General features: G+C 51.0%; 2 protein-coding genes across 2 annotated transcripts in view; one reads left to right on the forward strand and one right to left on the reverse strand.

The window, feature by feature from the left end:
- Positions 1 to 4,067, forward strand: part of P2RY4 (pyrimidinergic receptor P2Y4) — a 6,762-nt gene extending 2,695 nt beyond the window's left edge. The window contains exon 2 of the mRNA XM_027836802.1: positions 3,103 to 4,067. Coding sequence (XP_027692603.1) covers positions 3,103 to 3,106 — 4 coding nt within the window. The 3' untranslated portion in view covers positions 3,107 to 4,067. The remainder of the gene's footprint in view (positions 1 to 3,102) is intronic.
- Positions 4,068 to 14,240: 10,173 nt separating this feature from the next.
- On the reverse strand, positions 14,241 to 20,836 carry AWAT1 (acyl-CoA wax alcohol acyltransferase 1). Its single transcript, XM_027836817.1, has 7 exons — positions 20,662 to 20,836; positions 19,624 to 19,731; positions 19,124 to 19,194; positions 17,910 to 18,114; positions 17,425 to 17,599; positions 16,031 to 16,230; positions 14,241 to 14,720 (listed from the first exon to the last, which is right to left on the reverse strand). The coding sequence occupies exons 1-7, from the start codon at positions 20,744 to 20,746 to the stop codon at positions 14,566 to 14,568; spliced, it is 999 nt and encodes a 332-aa protein (XP_027692618.1). The 5' UTR covers positions 20,747 to 20,836; the 3' UTR covers positions 14,241 to 14,565.
- Positions 20,837 to 21,193: the final 357 nt, after the last annotated feature.

Below are 21,193 nucleotides of genomic sequence, written 5' to 3' on the forward strand. Positions count from 1 at the left end.
GGGGCGCGAGGGGGACGAGAAGGGGGCGGGAGAGGGGGGGGGGAGGGGGGGAGGGGGGGGGGGGTGGGGGGACGGGGTGTGTGGGGGGGAGGGAGAGAGAGAAAGAGAGAGAGAGGAAAAGAGAGGGGGGAGAGAAAGAGAGAGAGACAGAGAGAGAGGAGAGAAAGACAGAGAGAGAATCAACATAGTTTAGGAGGGGTACAAGTCCAAGTCCAAGGGGCCTGGTAAGGTCAAGGCTCTTGCCCAGGATTAACACTAAGTCAGTCGCTGCTAGATGCCTCATCCCTGGCCTGTGGCCCTTAGAGAAGAGAGAGCCCAGGGAATCACAGAACACCAGAAGCAGCAGGATTGCACTGCCCACCTCTGAATCCTGACCATGTCCTGAGCCCTGTGGCCTCCAGGCTTTATATAATGGCAGCCTGGGCTCCCTTTGAGGAGAGAGGGCCAGGCTGAAGAAGAAATAGTGAAAACGGCCAGCCATCTGTCTCCAGCGCTCTCCCGTCCCCTAGTACCAGGGAGATGCACTGGGAAAGGGGCCAATCCTGGAATCAGGAGACTTGGGTTTGAGCCCTAGCTCTGACACTTATCAGTGTGACCCTGGGCAAGTCACTTCCTCTCTCCAAGCCTCTATTTCCTCCTCTGTAAAATGGGGATAGTAATCCTTGCACTCTTCCTCCCTGGCCGGGTTGCTCTGGGAAAGGTGCTTCAGGAGCCTTAATGTACTGTAGCCATGGGGTAGCCACCCTTTCCCCAGGGTGCAGCAATCCCCTCCCTGCTCCCTTTCTTGGTCTCAGATGTCTGGTGCTGGGACTGAGATCTCTTCTGCTTGTGACTTTTTGTCTCAACCCCAGAGACCACCAGAGCTAGAGCCTGGAGCTTGGCCTTACCTCAGAAATTTAGAAAAAACTTCCTTATCTTCAGCCTCCCTGACTCCCCCAAACCTCCTGATCCTCCCGTCATTCAGGGCCCCCCACTTCTGCCAGTCCACTTGCCTTTGGTTGGCTCCCCTGGACATCTTCAATGCTGCCTTGGCACCCTACATTCCTCCATCCCCTTGGCCTTCTGATCCGCAAGCAGCAGATCCATGTGACCTGGATCCAAGGCCCATGGTGTATGACTGACTGACTGACTGACTGACTGACTGAATGAATGAATGAATAAATGAATGAAAGAGCATTGATGAAGTACTTATAAGCCAAGCTCTGTGCTGAGCTCAGGGCTGAGAACAGGAGAAAAGCCAGATAACGGAACGTGAGGAGCTCCTGTTCTGATAAGGGGAGACAGGACCTGGGGGGTCATGGTTCTTCGCGTGCATCTTCTCGTGGGCCATTTCCGTTGACAGAAGCATACCTGGCATAGCCAAGTGATGGTGCCAAGGCCTTTGGTGGCGAGAACTCTCTTTATCGCCAGGGCTCGGAGTAGGCCAATTGCCAAGTGCTATCTTTACACGAGTCACTTTCCTGGACTACGGCTGAAAGCAGAGCTCGAGGTCTAGGGGCTCTGGGGATGGTGCTGGTTTCAGAGTAATAAGCCAGGATATCTAGGTTTGAGGCCTGGGCCCACTATGAATTAGCTGTGTATCTTCAGGCAAGATACTTTTCCTCTCTGGGTCATCTTTGCTCCATCCGTAAAATGGGAGGGGTTTGGACTAATTCTCAAGGTTCCTTGCTCACTGCTGTTTGGCAGAACTCTTCTGTCCTTGGGGAGTCCCTAGCCACCTTCCCATAGGGGCTCTGCTGAATCTCTTCTGCTTTCCTCGTGTGGGCCCATGGCCCACTTGCTCTCCCTCTTGACAGATGACCTTGCCTTCCCCTTCCCTAAGAAGATCGAGGCCATCTGGCCTGGCTTCTCTCAGCTATCCTGCTCTTCACATCCTGGGAGCTCAGCGTCTGCACTCATCCTCTTCTCCGAGTCTAAAGGGGGGAGGGGAGCCCTGTACCCTTCTAAGACTCCATCTGTGTCTGGGCTCTGACCCCATCCCATCCTATCTCTTCCAGGCCCCCTCCCTGCTCCCTTATTTGTCCCTGCCCAATTCGGCATCTTTAGGCCTTCCTGTCTCACTGGGCCATGCCTCTCCGCGCTAAAAAAATCAGCCTCCACACTCTCTTCCTCTCACAACCAAGCTTCTCTGTTAAAGCCCCCATTTCCTCCCCTCCACCGTGGCCCCAAAGCAGGGCTTGTTGGACTTCTCTTTCCGGCCCAGTCAGCCCCTCTCCTGACCTCCTGACCTCCTGACCTCCTCCTCCTCAGGCTCGAAGCCTCAGTACATCTTTGGTCTTTATTTCTTCTTCTCACTGCCCTTCCCTGCCCCCTCGCTTTGGCCTACCATGCTGACTAAATCCTCAATTCCTCCAGAGTCTTAGAGTCCACTTGGCAATGCCACTCACCTCTAACCCATGCCTTCTTTTCCATTCTCACTGCCTGCACCCTAGTCTGGGGCTCTACTGCCTCTTACTTGAACTATGGCACTAGCCCAGAGACAATGAGGTGGCACCACAGGGCCCAGAATGCTGGAGCTACAGCCGAGGAGATCTGAGCTCAAAATAGACCTCAGACACTTACTAGCTGGGTGACCCTGTAAGCTACTTAACTTCTGCCTGCCTCAGTTTCCTCAACTGTAAAATGGGGGTTCATAATTGCACCTACTCCCCAGTGTGATTGAGAGGATACAATAAGATCATGTTTGTAAAGTTCTTTGCAAACCTTAAAGTGTTCTAGGAATTTGTGTTGCTGTTACTGCTGGCAGTGATTGCATCACACCTTGTGGGGTATATTCTCGGTTAGTTTCCTCTGTGTGCCTTCTGGTCCTACCCAGACTCTCAGCTCCCTCAGGACCCCTCAGACACAGCTCTGAATAATATTGCATAGCTAGCATAGAAAAAGCTACTCCACACATATTTGTTGAAGGGATGAGGGGACAAGTCTGGCTGATGGGCTGTCTTTTCCAGCAGCACCTGCATTTTAAGATTGTAACCCAAAGGAGTGGGGTAATTCGGAGGCTATGGAGGAAGAAATACATATTTTTAGGGCCTTAGTCTCTGAATTGCGGTTCGAGGGGACCTCGATCAACATGAAGTCCCATTTCTTCAATGTCTCTTCCAGGTAATCATCAGCCTTCACTTGGAAATCTCAAGTGGGACAGAGCAGCCCTCTCTTGGAACTGGACACTTGGAATTGGCAGCGAGGTCTTCTTGGCATATCTGAATGATCTGTGATTTCCTGGATGTGTTTATTTCCTCTGATGGTGTACATTTCAACCCATCCTGAGCAACTCTATCCATACCCTCAGGGTTGTGGTTAAGCCTAACTCCTCTCTTCCCCTGGTCACATTTCTGAGGTGCCACATTCTGAGGTGCCACATTCTGAGGTGCCACATTTCTGAGGTGCCACATTTCTGAGGTGCCACATTCTGAGGTGCCACATTTCTGAAATGCCACATTCTGAGGTGCCACATTTCTGAGGTGCCACATTCTGAGGTACCACATTCTGAGGTACCACTGGAGCATTCAGGCTTTCATGGGAACATCTATTCAGAGATGAAAAGGACCCTAGAGATCAGTTAATCTACCCCCACCCCTGCCATTTTGCAGATGAAGAGAGGGAGGGAAATGACATGGCCAAGGTCATATGACTAGGAAGTGGTAGTGTTGGGATTTGAACACAGGGCCTCAGGACTCCACATCCAGTTGGCTTTCTACTATATCACAATGCTTCTCCCGCTTATCCCAGACTTTAGACGTATGACTACTCTATCTTGCTGCTGGGGCCTCATTTTCTCACCTTTGCCCTGTCTTCCACCATAATCCCCAGGTGGTCATGGTAAATGATCTTGGGTCCCCTGCTCCCAGATCCAAGGTTCATCCTATCATGCTCTGGGTTAGTTCATCTTTGCACTCTCAGCACTTTAACGGCTGGCACACAGTATGTATGGGATCAATGGACTGAGCTGGACTTAATTCACTGGGGAAGGGAAAGTGATGTGGTTTATTACTTGTTCTCCCTCCCTCTTCCTCTCCTACTCTGCCCTCTCTCTGTCTCTGTCTCTTTCTTTCTCCCTCTCTCTTCTCTCCTCCCCCTCTTTTCCCACCCCCTCTCTCTGATTCTCTCTGTCTTTGTCTCTCCATCTGTCTCTATCCCTCTCTGTCCCTCTGTCCTTGTCTCTGCCTCTCCCTTTCCCTCCTCTTTTTTCCTCTGCCTCTCCCTCTGTCTCTTCTTTTCTCTGTCTCTATCCCTCTCTGTCCCTCTGTCCTTGTCTCTGCCTCTCCCTTTCACTTTCCCTCTCTCTCTTCCTCCCTCTGTCTCTTTCTCTCCTTCTCCCTCCGCTTAATGAGTTGAGCAGCCCTGCCTCCCTCCGCCAATAAACAATGTTTGGGCAGCCTTTCCTCCTCCTTGGGGCCATCAGCAGCCCCGGGTGGGAGATCCTGTGGGGTGAGCGGAGCAGCAGATCTGTAACCCTGGCTTACCTGCTTGGCCCTGAGCACTGGCTCTTTGGTCTCCTAGGCATGTCTACAAAAGTCCTCCTCTGCCTTCTGTGGGCATTTTTCTCAGATGCCCTCGTGCCTGTCTGCCTGTTGAGTCTGCCAGCCATGTTTGTGCCTCTCATTGGACCCAGGCCAGCACTATTGCCTAAAGAAGCTGTCCCTGTATCAATGACCAGCTAGTGGCTGTCTGCTGGTCTTATTTTCCACGGCCATCCAGCTGCAGGCAAGGCTCTCCTAGCAGGGGTGGCCCACATTGCCATTTCCTATTCAGGGTGAGGCTGAAATTCCACAAGAAGTCATGCAGCCATGGTCAGGATGCAAATGAATTCACTAGGCCTGCTTGGGGGCAGGATGGAGGGGAAGGAGGGAATAAGACCAGAGAGATAAAGCAGGGTGGGGGGAGGGATTTAGTATGGAGAAAGCATATGGATGTCATAGTAGGCCCCTAGTTTCCTATCAGGGTTCTCTTGCTCCTCACTTCCCCCACCACCTTGTAGTGGGTATTGCCCAGGAATTCACCAAGACTCTCTTGTTTTGTCCTGAGAATGGTCCTGGAATTCAGGGGAGAGGACAGATTGGGATTTGGCAGCTACCTGAATGGAAGATCAGGCCTTGGGAGTGGATTAGACGACAGGGATGCTAGCCAGAGAAGAACAGAATTGATAAATGGCTTAGTTTTGAGGAACCTCCATGGTTAGAGGTCAGGAATAGGAAGAGAAGTCAGAGAAGAATACAGTGGTACTGCAACATGGTACTTGGTTTTCCTTAACTGTCTTTCTGGATTATAAGGGACAGCTAATCTGGGGCAGGGAAGCATATCTGGAAATGACTGTGATGGACAGCCAAAAGGCATCAATAAAATGTATTGTTGTTTTGTTTTGTTTTGTTTTGTTTTTGTTCGTTTGTTTGTTTTTTTTTTACAAAGCAGGTTGGTGGCCAGCAGTGTTAAATGCTGCAGGAAGCTCAAGGAGGTTGAAGTCCTCCCAGAGGCTGTTACTTCACCGGTGTGGCAGATTGTGAACCTCCATAACGTAGTCACTTGTCTCTGACAATGTCTAGGGCTGAACAAGTCACTTCCTATGCTGGGGGGAGGGGCCCAACATGAGGAAGAGTTTCTCAGCTTCTCTGAGTCTCTCAGCATCACTGAGCCTGGTGGCTCCTCAGGCAGCCACAGTGACGTCACTGGGCTGAACCTGAGACCTCTGCAGCTTGGTGACACGGCTATTGCAGAGCTCATGCTTTGCTCGCCAAGCCATGGAGAACCTGGGATCATTGCTCTGCTTGGACCTGCAAGATTTTCTCAAAGGCAGACGGTGGTGGATTGTTGGCCTTGATCTCTGCAAATGGGAGCAGTCCCCTGTGACTTTTGTAACCATGTTCCTTTGCCCCAGTATAGCCTTCCAAAGATGACTGATCAGCCTTTTAAGTGGGTGACTTGGGCAAGCTGAGTCTTAAGAAAGTCCCTCACGTACAAAGAATTGCCCTAGTACGTTGGCTGAGTGACCACAAGAATCTGCCTTCCCTTACCTTCTCTTCCCCAACTTGAGCAGAAACCCCTCCACAATATTTCTGACAAGTAGGCGTCCTGCCTCTCTGTTTGGGAACCTCAGATGATGAGGAGCCCACTACCTTTTTAAGGAAATCCCCTCCACTTTTGGGTAGCTATCTGGCACTCTACCTTACCCAGGTGGCTTGTGAAGGAGAAAGAAGAAAGGGTAATACCCAAAGGCTGCCTGCTGCCTCACAACAGCCCTAGGCCTTGAGCCATCTCCCACAATAGCACCCCCAGGTCCAGGCAACTCTCTAACTCTGAGGTCCCCTCCCTATCTTGCTGGCTGTCCACCCCCACCCCCACATATACACTCCAGGTTCTTTAATGCCCAAGACATTTTCAGTCTGCTTTGTCTTTTTTTTTTTTGCTTTGTCTTTTTTGATATCAATCTTTTCTGTGCCCATAAACCCCATCAGCACCTACATATGCCACCCTCCCAACATGTCAATCCTTGTCAAGCCCTGCAGGCTCTTTGATGTAACTTTTTAATGTACCCATTTCTCTTTGCTCATTCTGTGCAAATCTATATGTCTGTCCTCCCTGAGGGAGTTCAGTGTGGACTGGAGGCCTTCTCCTAGTTTAGGTCTTTTTAAGTTTGTTTGTTTTTTTTTTTTTAGGCAGTTGGGGTTAAGTGACTTGCCCAGGGTCACACAGCTAGTAAGTGTCAAGTATTTGGTCTGAGGCTGGATTTGAACTCAGGTCCTCTTGACTTCAGGGCCATTGCTCTATCCACTGTGCCACCTAGCTGCCCCAGGTCTTTTTAAGTTTTGAGGCGCTCTGGACGATCTCATGGCTCTTTCTGCCTCTCCCCCCATGGCCTCCTTTTCTAGCAGACATCTCTCAGATGATAAAATAGTCAGTTGTGCAATAAACATTTGGTAAGAGCGATGGTGTCTACCTTGAAAGCAGACCAACCCCAATCAAGTCAGGGCTTGATTGTTCTGTTGATTGGATAGACTTAAGAAAGCCATGAAGATAATGTTCATAATGAAGATTAGAACTAAAAGTGTGTTGTGCATACTTTCTTTTGGAGAGCCAGTTGTTAAATATTTAACCAACACATTCCTGATTAAGAACCTACTATGTGTACTTACTATGGAAGGACTACACTGTGCCAAAAATTGAAGATACCAAGAAAGGCAATAGCCTGCTCTCAAGGAGCTTTCAGTTTAATGGGGGCAGATACCATGCGAATGACTCTGCTACAGACAGAATAAATTGGGGATTGTCACCAGCAGGAAGGCACTGGCTTTCAGGGCGATTGAGAAAGGCTTCTTGTAGAAGTGGGGATTTGAGCTGAGATTTGGGAGAAGCCAGGAGACTGAGAGGAGGAGGGAGAGCATTCCAGGCCCTGGGGGATGGCCAGAGAAAATGCCCTGAGTCAGAGAGAGAGAATCTGCCTTGGAGAGTCGCTGGGAGACTGGAAAAGCAGAAGGTTGGGGGTGGGGAGAATGAAGAGATTGTGTGTGTGTGTGTGTGTGTGTGTGTGTGTGTGTGAGAGAGAGAGAGAGAGAGAGAGAGAGAGAGAGAGAGAGAGAGAGAGATTGATGGTCAGACCTTCGACAGCTGAGTGGAAGCTGGGAGACCAACAAATAGCTTATTTCACCAGTGCAGGCTTGAGGGGATGAGGGCCTGCACCCAGGAGGGTCAATGTTAGAGGAAACAAGGGGGTGTATGTGAAAGATTTGCTGCAGGTAAACCAATAGACCCTGATGACAGATTGCATGTGGGAGATTAGAGAGAATCAGGAGTGACAAGGTTGAAAGAAGAGAAGGGAGGAGAGTGGGGTGGGGGGCCAGGAAGGGGCTGGGCCATGATTTGTTGTCAGCAGTAACAAACCTTGGTTGGGGCTCTTTGCTTCCATGGTTGGGGTGGAGTGCACCCCAATGGCCGCGGGGATTTTGATTGATTCAGTCAAAGGGCCACACTTGAGGACCTAGAGAGCCACATGTGGCCTCGAGGCCACGGGTTCCCCACCCTGGAAGAGAATGACCTGAAGACCAGCAGAGATCATTGAAAAGGCTCCATCTGTTTCCAAGGCCTTAGATTTGCTCCAGCAGAGACCTAGAACAGGAGGACATCATAGGTGATTCCAGGGAAGCCAGGCTGGGAGCCAAGTGTTTACTGGAAGCGTGGGGTGTCTTCTAAGCATGGCTCACCCCTGCCATTTTGGCCTGAAGCTACTGGCTGGCACCAAGCATGAGTTCAGTCTGCTCTGGGTGGCTGGAAGAACAGTTAGTCACTGACCCAGAAGCCCAGATGGGACCCAGGACTTTCTGCCACCATCACACATTTCCACCCGCAGCTTCCAGGTATCTGGAGTGAACACCACCAAGCCCACAGGACCTTGGCAGGTGGGGCCCTGATGGACAGGTTCTTCCTACATGCTAGGATGCGCAGACTCCCAGGGCCTGTTTCCCTTAACCCTGACATTCAGAGGCCGTGTCTGCTAAAGTGAAAAGCCCTGTCCCCTGCTATTTCTTTCTATACTCTCATCTCCATCGGCCTCCACTCTTCCCCTCCGCAGCCCCTACCTGCCTGGGCCCTCTTATCCCATAGTGTCAGCCTCACAGAGGTGTGGGGAGGGAAGGCACTCTAGCCAGGTGGGGGCCATTCCCCCAGCCCCCCAGCATGCTTTTTGGTCCTCCCAGGGGCCTGATCACTACCATTCTTTCCCTTTTGGAGCTTCAAGGAAGACTGTCCAGTGGGCTTGACCTGCCATTACCACCACCTGTTGCTACCAGACACTTTCCCCCTCTCTCCAGCTCACTGGCAGAGAGGATGGATGGAGCCTCCCAGCAACTCCCCTCCAACATTTTATGGGTGTTATCTGACTGGTTTCTTATTGGCTGTGGGTGGGCTTTCCTTGTGTTTTTCTTTCATTTCTTGTTGGAAATGTGCCTTCAGATCGATTTTAGAACTTGAAAGAGACTTAAACTAGTACATTTCCCTCATTTTACAGAAAAGGAGACTGAGGCCCAGAGAGTGGCGGTGATTGTTCAATATCCCTCAGGTTGTGAGTAGCAAATCTGAGATTAGAACCCAGCTCCTCTGTTTCCATATATGGTAGTCTCTCCACTACATCAGGTTTCCCCTTTAGTAAGTATTAGTCATAGCTCAAACTCAGCTCCTCTACCTCCAGAACAGCAGGCTTGGCCACCAGGATCTGTTCTTGTCGAGGCTTGCAGTTGGTGTCGCCTCTCTCCAGGTTGCTGGTGTGGGGCCCCACATGAGTGAGGTGATAAGAATCTGGGCCCTTCAAGCTACAGGCTCCCCTAGCAGTCTCCAGCAGACTGTATGTACATCTGCTTCAGGGACAGCCAGGGAAAGGGGAAACTGCATAGTTACTGCCATGTGTCCCATAACTGGCTCAAATTCACACAGGTAGTAAGTGTTGGAGTTGAGACTCAAACCAAGGGCTCCTGACTCAACTCAGGTGTCAGAGGATCCAGGGTGAAATCTCACCTTTGCTCTTACCTATCTGTGTGACCTTGGACAATTCCTTTCTCCTCTCTGGCTCTCAGTTTTCTTCTCTGTAAAAGTAATGGGTTGGACTTTGGGTCTCCAAAGTCGTGTCCAACCTTTATGTATGATTTCATGGCCAGTATTCTTCCCACTAGCCCCTAAGTGAGCTCCCCTCAGGAACACTGGATAAACTGCTGGTAGCCTTCCCAGGGTCCCCCTCTCTCCCCACCCCTACCCCAACCTCCTTGTTCTTATTCCTCTTTTCTTCTCTCTATTGTTGCTCAGTCGTTTTCAGTCAGGTCCCATTCTTTGTGACTCATTGGGGGTTTTCTTGGCAAAGATATTAGCATGGTTTGTCATTTCCTTCTCCAGCTCATTTTACAGATGAAGAAACTGTGGCAAACAGGGTTAACTGACTTGCCCAGAGTCACACAACTAGTGAGTGTTATGTGTCTGAGGCCGGATTTGAACTTAGGAAGATGAATCTCCCTGACTCCAGACCTGGCACTCTATCCACTGCAGCGCCACCTAGCTGTCCTTTCTCTTTATAACCTTTCCCTCAGTGATCTCATCCACTCCTAGGATTTCAACTCTCCTTTCAATGCAACCCCCTCCCACACCCCTAATCTCTGGTCACCTGCTCTTACATCTCCAGCAGGGGGTCCAGCTAGCGCTCTGAATTCTACAGATCTCAAATCAAGCTTTCAAACTCATTAAAAAAAATCACCAATGCTCCCAGTCACCCAGGCTCAAACTTTGCAGTCGTTTCTTGTTCTTCCCTCAGCAAACCTACTGACCTTGCCAGCATAATCCCTTTCGCCTCTTTCCCTCCTTATAATCCTTACCGTCAATACCTTGCATCATCACCATCCACCCACCTGGCCTATTGCAATGGCTCCCCTCCCTTAGGTGTCATCTCTCCCCTACAGTTTGGTGCCCACACTCCTGCCAGCTAAATCCTGCTAATACACAGCCTCAGCTCAGGCCACTTGGAATGACTTCCCAATTGCTTCCTGAATCAAATTTCAGCTCCTTAGCCTGGCAGCCAAGGTTCCACCCTTTTTTCCTTCTTTCCTCTCTGTCCCTCTTCTTGTCTCTCTCTCTCCATCCCTCCCTTCTTTTCTTCCTTTCTTACAATTTTCATTTCATTTTATTTTTATTCTGAACTTGATAAACATCCAATACAACAAGCCTTTCCATACTTGAAAGTATAAATCTCTGGCAGGTAGAGCCTGAGTTTCTTTTGTAAGCATCTAATACATTCAACCTGGGGCTTTCAGAGCTGCTCTGCTTAGCTGGGCTGTCTTCTACTCTCTTATTTGGGAGAGGGGCTCTATCCCTGACTGTCCCTCCTGCACATCTCCCTACCTCCCTTTCCTTTTAAAAAAGAAGGAAAGAAGGAAGGAAGGAAGTGAAGCCTTGTAATAAATATGCAGTGAAGTCCAAGGCTGAGTCCCAAAGGTGTAGCTCCTGCTGACCCTTGGAGCCGTTTCTCCATGAGTCCTCTGTACTCTGCACTGACTGCAGTTCTGAAGGCTTTCAAAGTTGTTATTTTGACATTGCAGTTATTAATGTCTACACTGTTTTCCCGGTGCTGATCTTTTCACTCTACATTAGTTCATATAAGACAAGTCTCCCCAGGTTTTTTCTGAAACTGTCCCTTTCAACATTTCTTATGGCACAATAGTATTATAAAGAGCTTTTCAAACTTTCAAGAGCCATATAAATGCTAATTGTTGTCATAATTATTATTACTATTGTAATAATCTTGAAGCAGCTGGAGAGGGGGCACAGCGCAGAGAGTGCTAGACTTAGAGTCAGAAGACCTGAGTTCTAATCCAGTCTCAGACATTTGCTAGCTGGGTGACTCTGGGCAAGTCACTTCACCTCTGTTTGCCTCAATTTCCTCATCTGTAAAATGAGGATCATAATAGCATCTATCTCTCAGGGTTGGGGGGGCAGCTAGGTGGTGCTGCCATGGATAGAGTGCTGGATTTGGAATTAGGAAGACTCATCTTTCTGAGTTCAAATCAGGCCTCAGACACTTACTAGCTGTGTGACCCTGGGCAAATCACTCAACCCTGTTTACCTCAGTTTCCTCATCTGTAAAAGGAGCCGGAGAAGGCAATGGCAAACCACTCCAATATCTTTGCCAAAAAAACCCAAAATGGGGTCACAAAGAGTTGGACATGACTGAAAAAAAAAGATTGAGCAATAACCACAACTTGGGACTGTCGTGAGAATTAAATGAGATAACATATTGAATTCTTAGTACAATGCCTGGCACATAGTAGGTGCTTAGAAAATACTGTTTCCTTCCTTATTACTATTACCTCTGAGCCTAGCAGTGCTATTGCTTGGCCAAAGTTTAAGGACACCCAGAATGGCTGGATCAATTCCCAGCTCCATACATAATGCATTAAATAAATACATTAATACATTAAAGCACCTGTTTTCCTACAGCCCCTCCAGTGTTTGTCAACTTTGTAAATCTGAAGGGTGTGAGATAGTACCTCAGAGTTGTTTTAGTTTGCATTTCTCTAATTATTAGTGATTTTTTTATATAGCTAGGGTTTCTTCCTCTGAAAACCTCCTGTTCATAACCTTTGACCATTTATCAGCTGGGGAATGGCTCTTATTCTTATAAATTCAAATCCATTCCCTCTAGGAAATTATTATTATTAGAAATGAGATCTTTATCAGAATTAACATCATCATCATCATCATTATTATATGCTCCTCCTCCCCAAAGGCCTGTTTCTGTGGAGGGCACCACGCTTGACAGAAGATAGGATCTAGGTTTTTTATAGCACCAGTCATAGTGCTATAAACATATAGTATCTGGAGCCATCATAAGGCCTGATACTCTGTTAACCAAGTGGCCAAATGAAGCCCATTTGTGACAGGTACCAGACAGAATGCCCTCACACTGAAGGTTCCCTGTGCTCTCTGCTGGTCAGAGACCAAGGAATACCTGCACTTGACTTACTTTCTGGTTCTCGCCTGTTTGACCCCCAAGCCAGCCAGGCTTCCTTTTACTCCCTGTTCTTTGGGAAAGCAAGACCCTTTCTGACTGGTTCTCTGGGCTTGGGTTCCCAGGAAGATTGCCACCCCCTCCCCACCCCCACCTAAGCTGACTGCCCTTGTTTTGTGTTGATTTCTGGTCCCAGTTTCTCTTCCTGGTGTTCTTATAACTCTTCTGACTGACCTTCATTATTCCCCTTCACACATTGTGCAGTCCAATCAAACTGTTCAATTACACACACAGTACTCTATCTCCCACCTCCAGACCATTGTACTAAAGGCTCTCCCTCCTCAACTCTACCTTTTGGGGTCCCAAGTTTCCTTTAAGGCTTGGCTTAAGTGCCATCTCTTACATAAGGATCTTTCTTCTTCCCTCTACCTGCTAGTGTCCTCCTTCCCAAAGGATCCTGAGTCTGTTTCATGTGTACTTACAGACTCAGAGACTTTAGGGTTGGAAGGGACCTTAGAGATCATCGGGGCCCTTCCCCTCATTTTACAGATGAGGAAACAGGCCAGAGAGGTGAAGTTACTGCCTAGGGTCCCCCAGCTAGTCAGTGATGGAGGCAGGATTCAAACTTTCTGATTCCCAAGTCCAATGTTCTGTCTATCTACCATGCCACTTAGCTAGAGATTTTGTATGTAAATATTGCCTCCCTACTAGAATGGAAGCTCCGGTGAAGGCAGGGACTGTTTCACTTTTGCCTTTGTATCTACAGTACTTGGCACAGAGTAGGTACTTAAAAATATTTGGTGACTGTTTGGTTCTAGCAGCAGAAATTTGTCAGCAAAGTTGCAACTAGGGATAGCCATGGGGGGCTGCTCAGGATGCAAAAGCAAAGATGGGGGGAGGGGGCTTTTTCTTCTGACTTCCCTTCTTCATGGCCTTTAGTTTGTGATAAGCAAGTCAGGTTGACCTCTGTGTTGACCCCAAGTGGTCAGAGCCAAACTGAGGCAGCACACTTGGCTAAGCTTGCCTGGGGTGCGAACTTCGGGGCCCAGTCTTGATCAAAGGCTTTCCCCACCTAGTGCACTTGCCCCAGCTCTGTGCCTGCACTAGAGAGTTTCGCTCAGGCTTCCTGGTTTCTTGCCACAGGCACTAAGCAATCTGTCCCCTCATTCTGCAGCTTTCTCCCCATTGTCTTCAGGGTTACAACTTTTTCCACATGAATTTATGTTGCTGAAGGATTTATTGGTTGGCTAGGCACAAAGGGTCATAGAGGAGACAGACTTATTCCTCCCAAGAAAGTAATGGGCTTGGGTGGGTAATAAATAAGAGGGGGCCTGGGTGTAGCTATAATCTAGGAGGGGGTGGGTTGGGCTTTGGTGCCAGGGGCTCAGTAGCTGCTATCTCCAAGAGTTCCAAGAAGGGGACCAGAGTCTCTGCCAATCCGAGGCTGCCTCCAGATAGCAGATCCAATCACGAAGAGCCAGTATTCCTGGACAGTAGAAATCGAACCCTTATGTTATAGCAGCAAAGCTGATTGTCCTGGACAGAAGAAGGGAGGAAGGGAGGGAGAGAGACTGTAGGAACTGTGGAACCTCCCAATATACATGGCCATGGCTTCAGGACACAGAGGGAGAAGAAGGATTGGGTTATAGGAGCTGGCGGGGCAAGGCTGGCAGGGGCAGGGCTGTTGGAGGTAGGACTGCAGGGGCAGGGCTGCAGGAGTAGGGCTGCAGGGGTAGGGCTGGCGGGGTAGGGCTGGCAGGGGTAGGGCTGGCAGGAGTAGGGCTGCAGGGGTAGGGCTGGCAGGGGTAGGGCTGCAGGGGTAGGGCTGGCAGAGGTAGGGCAGACCTAAGGACTTGGTGAGAAGGGCTGGGGCTAAGCATAGCCCTGGGCAAGGAGCTCTGAAGGACACAGTTCTTGTGTCTCCCTTGGGCTAAAGGGGGGCCTCACTGTCCCAGGGACAATCCTCAGCCTTCTTGCCCCCTTTGTCTCTTGGCTTAGCACACAGGATTGGGGGACTGCTCCCCTCATAAGCGCATTTAGGGTTAGGGTTTTCTACTTTGGGGGCAGGGAGGGGAGCCCCCCGGTCCCAGCCATCAAAGGAACAACAACTCCTGGGTCTTTGAGGCCCCATACTGGGTCTTGTACTCATCAAACAACTTCCGCAGGGCTTCCATGTACAAGGTATGGTACTTGTCCACTGTCTCTTGGTTTGGATTCTCCATCTTGGGGACCATTACAGGCTCCCCAACTGACGGACCAGATGGAGGAAAGAAAGACAAAAGGCATTAGAACCTCCCTCGAGCTCGTCATCAATCCCTCCCTCCCCCCCCAAGAGTCCCAGTCTGGGCACTTCCTTCCCCGTCTCACCTTCCTGCCCTGGCTGTGTAGGCCCCTCATTCTCCAAGAGAGGGCAGTACCCAGCAGCTGCCCCCAGACATATGCTTCCCTCGACCTGGGTAGGGGTATTCCCAGAGAATGCCCTTTCTGAGCTATCAAGGCCCCCTCGCTCTCTTCTCCTCATTGCTCTGTGACCATCTGTAATGACCGTCCTAAACATCCACCCTTCCTCTCCCTCACCTCATTATTCAGTCAGTTACCAAGTCCTGCTGGTTCGACAGCATCGCTCACATCTCCTCCCTCCCCTCCACTCCTGTGGCCATCTCCCACCTGGACTATTGCAATAGCCTCCTAAGTGCTAGTCCCACTTCCAGCATCTCCCCTCGCCAATGCATCCTCCACATAGCTGCCAAAGCCATCTCAGAACAAAGGTCTGGCTCTGCCACTCCGCTGTTCAATAACTCCAGAAGGCCTCCTCTGAGCTCTGAGATCGAGTCTGAAGCCTTCAATGAAGGCAATGGCAGTGAAGGCCTTCCTCCGCGTGGCTCCTGCCTTCCTCTGCAGCCTTCGTTTACTCTGCATTCCAGCCCAGGCGGCTCGCTGGTGAGCTATGCCACATGCTTCACCTTGTCTCCCCTTGCTGCTGAACATCCCTACAGGCTGCCACCCTTCACCTACATTCTCCCTGTCCTGCACAGCTCCGTCTGCTGGGATCCTTTCCCTTCAAGGAAGCACCTCCAATGAAAGCCAGCCAGCTCTTCCTCTTCCCTGATGCCCTTCAAAATACATTCTACTTTATGTCATACTTGACTGGGGCCATGCCTTATCCTCCCGTTAAACTTTAAGTTCTGTGAGGGCAGGGCCAGTGTCTGTTTTTCTCTTTGGTTTCCCAGGCCCAGCACAGAGCCTTCCCCATAGGAAGGGCTTGACAAATGCTTGTTGGATCGACTCGAGCTATCTCTCTTCCTTTCATTTTAGGCAGATCCACTACCTTTTCTAGGCCCTCAGTTTCCTCCTTTCTAAAATGAGGGGGTTGGACCAGACGGCTGCTCGGGTTCTTTCCCTCTCTGCTCACTTCTAGCTCTGATCTGGTTCCCCCAGATCCTCCCCTCCGTCTCCATCCCTTCCTATTTCCTGCCCTCAGCCTCATCTCCCTTAATGTGCCTTGGCACCCATCTCTCTGCAAAGCTAGCTTCCGAGGGGGCTCTGAAGGGGGCTCACCAACGGTGATGATGGGCTTGGGGAGTGGCAGGAGTCCCCAGAAGTCCTGGAAGAAGCCACGCCCATAGAAGACACAAAAGTAAAAACCCCAGAAACTGTGAAACCAGCACTGGAATCGGTACATGCGGCTGTCCTCAGGGAATAGCACCTGGTGGTAGACCTCGGTCTCCCCGAAGGTGAAGGTGGGGACCAAGTGAGCCCTACAATGAAAACCATACTGGTATGGCCAAAGGTAGAGAGGGACAGGAAGCAGCCTCCCTGAGACTATTCCTAGCCAAATTAACCCTTTGCCCCCATGAGGATATGCCTTGGGACTGAAGGTATTGACCCCCACCCCCACTCTGCCCCAAGCCTGGTCTACAATCCTGGGTATCTCAGGAGGGATTCATAGCCACTACTAGAAGACATCTGGGTCTTAGCTTTGGGTGCCCGCCCTCCTCCTCTTCAGATATCAGGACCTCTTGTTGGCTCCCCCCATCACCACTGCCTACCCCCGAACTGAATGTAAAAGTAGCCTGCATGATGTGGTCTGGGGTCCCTAGAAGTCCTTTCCCTGGGTGAAGGGAGAAAATAACAAAGGCTAAACCTCTGAACTCTTGCCTTGGCTTAGCTCTCTGGGGTTGCAGAGTCACATTTGACTCAGGGGAAGGTTTCAGATGGAATAGAAGTGAGCATCTCAAACTCAGTGCCATCGACCCTGCCGGATTGTTTCCTAATTGAGTGGGTCTCTTGGTACCCAGAATGTGGTGGAGTCTCAATAAGTCATTGCAAAATGAAAGAATGACTAAAGGAATGAATGAATGGTCTTGTTAAAATTGTATTTGTCTTCTCTCCCACTAGAATGTAAGCTCCCAGAGGGCAGAGATCATATCATATAAAAACTACCAGCATTTATGTAGCACTTTCAGGTTTGTAAAGTGATCTGCATATGCTAACTCAATGAATCCTCACAACAACCCTGAGAGGTAGGTGCCATTTCATTTTACAGATGGGGAAATGGAGGCCCGGAGAGCTTAAGTGTTCTGCCCAGGTTCACTAGCCCAGCGCCGGTAGGATTCAAGCTCAGGTCTTCCTGCCTCCCACTGGCCAACGCTGCTGCTCAGCTCACGTGGCCAGCACGTCATTCTGTTTACTGTTGGTGCAGGCCCTTAACAAATGCTCCTTGAATGAATGAATGTTTTCAGTCCATACGTGTTTGTGTCTTAGCCTGAGCTCTACTAGACTATAACCTTCCTGAAGGCAGGGATGGTGTCTTCTCTAAACTTTGTATCTCTTAACTGCAACTAGCACAGTGCTCTGCACGCAGCAGGTACGTACTGGAGATTTGTTGAACGGAATCAAACCACTGAAAACAACGGGGTTCCCTTGTGGGGAGCTGGCCTGGCATCACCTACCCATGCTGGAGGGCTGTGCGTACAAAGCCCTTGCGCTTCCTGATGATGAGGGAGGTGCTGTTCGGCACACTCTGCAGAGCCTCCCCGACACCCCCGATGACGATGCCAACAAGGTTTCCAGAGCCTCTCTGGGACAGCAGGTAGTCGAGGCATGGCTGGCTCACTGGGCACACACCTACAGAGGGAGCAAGTAGCTGAGAGGGAGCAAAGGATCCCAGCCTCACTCCCTCACCTTCTGGCTTCCTCCTGGGCACCTCTCCTCATGCCCCTCCTGCCTGGTTCAGTGCCTCTGATGCCAAGAGATGGCACAGAGCTCAGAGGTTGTTCCACCACAGCCCTGGAGCAAGAGGCCAGGGCTGAAACCAGCATCGAGGGGGCTTTGAGAGAGTTACCAGCAAGAGCTTCTTCTCCCTGCTGATGCTGAGGCAGCCAGGGAGGGGGGGATGCTCAGGTGGCACGCCCCAGCAGAACAGAGCCAGACCCACCTTTAGCCATGAGGTAGTCCCTGATAATGGGGATCTTGAAGAACCAGGAGAGCGTGGCCAAATGGGGCGTGATGCCGGGGAAGACGGTGGAGAAGCCTGTGGCTTCAGTGCAGAAATTGCAGAAGGCTCCGAAGGTCAGGATGCCATGGGGATGAACGCCCATGATGTAGTTGTGCTCCGGGCTCAGGTCTTTGGTCTTCAGGAGCTGGAGCCAGAGTTAGGGGTAGAGAGAGTTGGAATGAGACCCCAAGGAGAGGAGGAGGGGTCAAGGAGGAGCCCCCCCCCCCCGCCCCAGCTTCTTCAGCGCAAATGAATGAATGCATGCAGATGAAAGTATTGATTAAGCCGTTACCGAGTGACAGGAACTGGGTTAAGCACTGGGGAGACAAATAGAAAAAGCCAGACCACCTTCTGGTCTACAAGGAAAAGCTGACATATATAGGGAGCTGTGGCTAGGTAGGGTGGAAGGCACGGGAGTGTGGAGTCATGGGGAAATTGACTGACACCCATGACCTTTTCAGGAATGGCAGTGTTGATCAGATAATAATCCAGAGCTGGAGATGGGGCTATGCAGAGGGTGGTGTGCCCTGATGACACAATAGTGTGCTGGGGGTCCCCCATCATGGAGAAAGGCTGGAGCCCTTGGTGAGTGTCAAGGCTTAGCACAGATGGCTTCAATTCAACTGAATAGGGGGCGTAGGGGATGACATTTTCTCTCCAACCAGGTGTATGGTAGCTAGGTGCCACAGTGCACAGAGTGCTGGGCCTGGAGTCAGGAAGACATGAATTCAGATCCAGCCTTGGACACTTACTTGCTGTGTGACCCTGGCCAAATCACTTCACAGTGATTTGCTTCAGTTTCCTCAACTGCAAAATGGGGATCACAATAGCACCTACCTCCCAGGATTGTTGTGAGGATCAAAGGATAATATGAGATAATATTTGTAAAGCACTTAGCACAGTGCCTGGCACATAGTAGGCACTTAACAATACTTGCTTTCGTCTTTTCTTCCTTCCCTCCCTCCCTCCGTTCCTTCCTCCCTTCCTTCCTTCCTCCCTCCCTCCCTCCCTTCCTTCCTCCCTCCTCCCAGGTTTGCCTGGGTTTGGACTCCTTGAGGATAGCCCCAATGACGCGTGCAGGGCTGCTCTTCTTACCCAGTGGGGCCCAGAACAGGGCCTGAAAACAGAGAGGGGCCCGGGGCAGGGCAGCTCACCGTAATGGGGAAGTAGTCTTGGATCTTGGTCCAGACATGCCAGTTTCGTACCCAGGTCGAGCGCCTGCCACCTAAGAGCACAGAGGAAGGTGGCAGGGTGGAAAAGGCGAATGACTATGGTCTTTCCCAGAAGCAGCAAGGTCCCACAGCTTGGAGGAGGCTGCAGAAGTCCGAGCTGGGAGCCTTGGGGCTCGCCGGGGCCTTGTGGCGCCACAGTGCAGAGAGCACGGAGTTTGGGATCAGGAAGACCTGAGCTCAAACTCTACTTTAGGTTCCCATTGGCTGTGTGACCCCAGATGAGTCACTTAACCTCTGTGAGCCTCAGTTTTCAGATCTGTAAAATGGGGATGGTAATAACACCTACCTCACCAGGTTGTAAAGCTTAAATGAGGGAATGTGTGAAAATCTCTTTGCAAACCTCCAAGTACTGCCTAAACGTGGGGGATGCTGCTGCTGGAGGGTGAGAAAGAGCTTGGGGCTGGCTGGGCCAGGGCCCTCACCTTGCTCAGGCGTCTTCCAGTCCAGGACAAACCAGGCAGTGTAGAGTACAGGCAGAGGCCAGAAAGGAGTGAAGACCAGGTAGAAAAAGGTGGGCAGCAAGATCCAAACTGTCAAAGGGATCAGAAAATTGGGGGGAAGTCCAGTTGCGGGGAGCCCACAGCCAGGGCAGACAGCAGGGAAGCCTCCTTGGCCCAGCCGGTGGCCTGTCTCCTCCTGCTTCATCTACTGCCCCTCGTCAATCTGCCCATCTGCCCTTGGTCCATCCACACCCTGGCCATCTGCTTCCTGCCCTGAGCATTCAGCCATTTAGTCTGCTTGCCATCCACCTACCTTCGCTTCCACTTGCCTCTCACCCCTGCCCAGTCCATCCTCCTATACCTGACTAACTCTTCCCTCATTTATCTATCCCTCTGCCCACTCACCCCATACTCTTGCTCTCTGCCTGTCCACGTTCGGTCCATCCACCCACCTTTGTCCCTGAGCTCCCTTCCTGTCTACCCGTCCTTTTGCATCCATCCATTTTTAGGCATCTCTCTCCTCGTCCACCTGTTCTGTCTATTTGCTCCCTGCCTATCCACCTCCCCATCCACTTGCCCACCTGCTCACCCAACTGCTGTATCGCCCTGCTCCCTGTCCGCATGCCTAGCCTGTCCCCCTGTCCCCCCCACCCCTCCCCCATCCTTCTTCCCTGGCCATTTGCCCAGGCTGGTCATTTAGAGCTGTCACCCAACTTTACAGAGCTGCATCCTTCAGTCTTGCCCCTGGTCCTCAGGCTTCTTTGTGACGGTGGGGAGAACACATGGCAGAGGGCATCTGCTGCTATTACACGCCTAGCTCAGCCTTCTGCCTATTTTCCCTATCTCCCATCATCGGGCCAGGAGCCTAGGGAGTCCTGCCATCCTCACTCCCAGGGCTGGAGGCAGAAATCTGGCCCCAAGGACTCCTGGGGCAGAGGCCTAGCTGTGGGCCCTGGCCTCCTCAAGTCATGGCCCATTCCCGGAGCTCACTTCTGACTGGGGCCCCCAGCCCATACTCACATATTGCCAAGTAACTCAGGTGCCACTGGCAAATAGCAAGGGCCTGGATGATGAAGTTAGGATCGCATTGCCAGTGGGAGGGCATGGTACCCAGAAGCCTGAGGGAGGTGCTTGGCCCAGAGCTGGAGGACCCTAACAGCAGTGCCCAGAGACGCCTCTGGACTCTCTGGGCTGGCACCTGCTCAGGCAGCTTGGCACCTGTGTGGATGGCTTTTGTCCCCATCCTCCCCACCCACCACCCACAGACAGGGAGGAGAGGACCATTCTTTCATGGCCTGAGGCTCAGGGCTAGACCCAAGCCCAGCCCTGGTGCCCTTTGACTTTTTCTTTGGCCCCTAGGAGGCCCCCAGGAAGTTCAGAGAGCAAACTAAGAAGACCCAGTTTGCAAGAAGCCTAAGGGGCAGGGGCCTGATTGAAGGGCAAGCTTCCCCCTCCAGCCCCCTCCTCCAACCCTTGCTGGGATTGTAGCCGTAGAGGGGCCCTCTATAAAGTTGGATGAGGGCTCTAGATGATTATCTTGGGTGAGTCAGAA

This window comes from Vombatus ursinus, unplaced genomic scaffold (assembly GCF_900497805.2).
Source record: "Vombatus ursinus unplaced genomic scaffold, bare-nosed wombat genome assembly UNPS02014819.1, whole genome shotgun sequence".
NCBI lineage: Eukaryota > Metazoa > Chordata > Mammalia > Diprotodontia > Vombatidae > Vombatus > Vombatus ursinus.

What these genes read in the sequence shown, in the direction of transcription:
- AWAT1 (XM_027836817.1), bottom strand. Translation starts at nt 20,746, where the DNA reads ATGCCCTCCCACTGGCAATGCGATCCTAACTTCATCATCCAGGCCCTT. An exon ending in CCTGAGTTACTTGGCAATAT is followed by an intron (nt 19,732 to 20,661) that starts GTGAGTATGGGC and finishes TCCCTTTGACAG; the next exon opens with TTTGGATCTTGCTGCCCACC. An exon ending in GGACTACCTCATGGCTAAAG is followed by an intron (nt 17,600 to 17,909) that starts GTGGGTCTGGCT and finishes CTCCCTCTGTAG; the next exon opens with GTGTGTGCCCAGTGAGCCAG.